At 37.6% G+C, this 3,060-nt stretch overlaps 1 protein-coding gene across 1 annotated transcript in view; it reads left to right on the top strand.

Annotated features, from left to right (window-relative positions):
* Nucleotides 1-2,434: 2,434 nt before the first annotated feature.
* LOC104410738 (1,4-alpha-glucan-branching enzyme-like) overlaps nt 2,435-3,060 on the top strand; it is a gene marked incomplete at both ends in the record, with an annotated part of 26,947 nt that continues 26,321 nt past the window's right edge. Inside the window, one exon of the mRNA XM_010020989.1 lies at nt 2,435-2,604. Coding sequence (XP_010019291.1) covers nt 2,435-2,604 — 170 coding nt within the window. The remainder of the gene's footprint in view (nt 2,605-3,060) is intronic.

Genomic DNA, 3,060 nt, shown 5'->3' with positions numbered 1-3,060 from the left:
AAGACATAAATCACAAAATTGATTTCTGAAAGTTCGTTTTCATCCCTTCCACCCCATAAACTCACTCTCAAATCCTGCATTTGTTTGCTGCTTACTTCTTTGGAATGAGATAAATGGGCTTGATTCCCCTTTGCCCGGGAGGACTCATAGAGGAAGAACGGTGGGCCATTGGCATGTGTGTGCCTCTAGATTATATGAAGTGTATCACACCCTTTTTCTTTTTTGTTTGGAGGTTTCAAGTCCTTCTCTGTGATCTGCTGTTCTTCTCTGTTAATAAATGTATCATTTCCTTCCTCCTCCAGCTTGCAGAGATTTGTATGACTGACTTGTGTTTAAGGATGAGTCTTACCGTTTTGTCCTGAATGTGGGAAACGCTGCATCCAGCCAAAGGTGTTCTTAAAGCTGTGAATATGTATCTGTACAAAGTACAGGGAGAAAAGGTTAATTTTAAGTAGATAACTTATTCCAGAACACCTTTTCTATTATAATTGTGTCAGAGTCATTGCTTCAGTTAGATCTTTTCAGGAGTTACAATAGCTACCTATAGTGTACACAGAAGGGTTCCTGCTTCAGCTGCAGTGGAACTAGTTAAAAAATCACGCATGTGACATGCAGCAATTTTGAAACAGCTTATGTATTTCTGAGAAATAGGAATTTGCAGATAGCACTGCCAGCTTGTTTCACGTAAACTATATATGTTAAAGGAAGGCTTAAAATGTTAAAACTATACAAATCAAAATACTTCCCTCCCTTTCACCCCAAGAAGAGCCCTTCAAGCATGGAGTAATTTTGCCTTTACCAAATGCCATATGTTGAGCTTTTGAGGCTGTTTTGTGGCTTGCTCGGTGTTTCTGTATTTAAACTTTATTTATATGAATCTTTCTGTGATTGCAGTTGGTTAAAACGAAAGTCAGTCATCCGGGTTTGCGTGTGTAGGTAATACACTTACACTTGGAAATCTGACAAAATACTCTCCCTCAACCACCATAAATGAAGCTGAGCAGTAGTAGTTAGTAATGCACTTCTGAGGACTGTACCCATGAGCAAGTTTTGAAGGAATGATGCAGGTGGATGGGCAAAAAGTTGTAAGTGTATTTGCTATAGTGTATCCTGGGGCATTTTCAAATCTTGCTGATTTTAAAGGTGAGCATCAGTCTTCATAATAAAAACTTGCTGGGAGATTAACCTTAGAAGTAGTCCCAGTATGCTAAATTAGCATAGGTAGTGTTATTTTACCTAAACCAGTAAATAGACATTTTAATCTTTACTTTGAACTAATAAAGGGCCAATTCTAAAACATAACTTCAAAACAAATTAGAGTGCAGTGTCCAAGTTCTGACACTGCAAATGGCTGCCTCCTTTTTACTAAAAAGGCATTATCCCGTAGCGCTGTTTTGCTTCTTTCCTGTTGCTGTTTCCTTTTTCAAAATGCAGTAAGTGTAACGAGGCAGACCAGTTGTTCTTGATGGGATTCTTATTAGCATTTAGCATTTCAGAAGTCTCCTTTCCATTTATGGAGAACATAAACGCATTTCTAATTTACCTTGGGGATGTCTGTCTTAAACAAAAGCCCCATATGTGCAGCATTAATTAAATGCTTAACTAAAGCTTTTAGCTGTGCTTCTTCACATAGTAGCTCACATCTTAGACAAAGTTGACCCTCTTGTTTATATTGTACACCTGATGTGTGCTTCTTGAATAGATGGGAGCTTCTTTGTGAAAAACAGAGCAAAATATATCAAACATTTTATTAGCAAATTTTTACATTAGAGGTTTAAGGCATTTCAAGTCCTTCTGGTATAAGTAGAATATGGTCCAAGTAATTACTTCCATCAAGTGGTAATTTTGTTTTCCAAATCATTGAAGTGTCAGCTGGCTGCAAAGTCTTGCTGTTGGCCTCTCTAAAGGGTTGCATAAGGATCTGCTTTCTGCGAGTGCCAGGCTACTTTTAGTTTCTCCATACTTACATGCTGTACTGCAAACTTTTCAGTGTCCTGAGATTGTCTGTTAAAAGCGGCTGTGAGAGGTGTAGCAGGCTTATACAGTTCTCCCTAGGAGGACTTCGTCCTGCATTGTTAAGATGGAAGAAAAATTACTAGGCTGTTCCGAGTGTGAAGTTTTCCTGTTGTGTAGTAATAGTATGATTTCTTGACTGCCAATCAGGAGTTGTAGTATAAAGTGCAAACTATTCCCATAAAGTAGAGAAAATACAAACGTGATGATTGCAACTTTGCACTGTGTAGTAACCATGGAGAAGTTGTGTGGTTGGTATTTGTTCTATTCCTCTGTAGGGAACGGTGAATCGGATATTGTAGTCTTAGGATATAGAGTGACAGTGTCTCACTGAATGTTTCCTTTTTTAATGTCCTTACACGTTTTAATGTAAGAAAGACAGATACTGAACTTTCTAAAAATGTCTTTTCTTCATTGAAAGGTATTCTCTTTTTTATAACCACTTGAAGAACATTGAGGAAAATGAAGGCGGCCTTGATAAGTTTTCCAAGAGTTACAAAACCTTTGGAGTTAACCAATTTGCAGATGGTGGAATATATTGCAAAGAGTGGGCACCAGGAGCAGAAGCAGTGTTTCTCGCTGGTGACTTCAGTAAGTATTTTTAGGATCATTTCTTCTCTACTGCACTATAATTTGGATCAATATCCTCTTTTATTAAGGACAGTTTTGTAGCAGTGATGAAATACTGGTAGTGAAAATGCATGTCGTAGGTTAAACTTATAATATTTTATTTCACATCACAGTAGCCTAAGAATGTACGTTTGTATTGTATTGTTAGTATTATGCATATGTATTTTTATATATATATATTAACACCCACAAGGCAATTACTTGTATAAAGGGTCTAGCCTGATCACACTGCAACTTTAAGCTGTGTCTAAACTACTTGGGGTTCTTCTTGAAGCTCTGCAGTTAGGCTTCTGTAAAACCATATGCTGAGAAGGAGAAGTAACAGTGGAATGATTTGCTTTACCTGCTTTCTGCTGTTACTGATCTAACTGTGCTGTCCGAGGATCAAAGGCCTTTCAGAGATACCATTCATGAGAT

Source organism: Nestor notabilis, unplaced genomic scaffold (assembly GCF_000696875.1).
Source record: "Nestor notabilis isolate BGI_N333 unplaced genomic scaffold, ASM69687v1 scaffold16198, whole genome shotgun sequence".
NCBI classification, from domain to species: Eukaryota; Metazoa; Chordata; class Aves; order Psittaciformes; family Psittacidae; genus Nestor; species Nestor notabilis.
The sequence above is the reverse complement of the archived record's forward strand: the minus strand, read 5'-3'. Positions and strand labels throughout refer to the sequence as shown.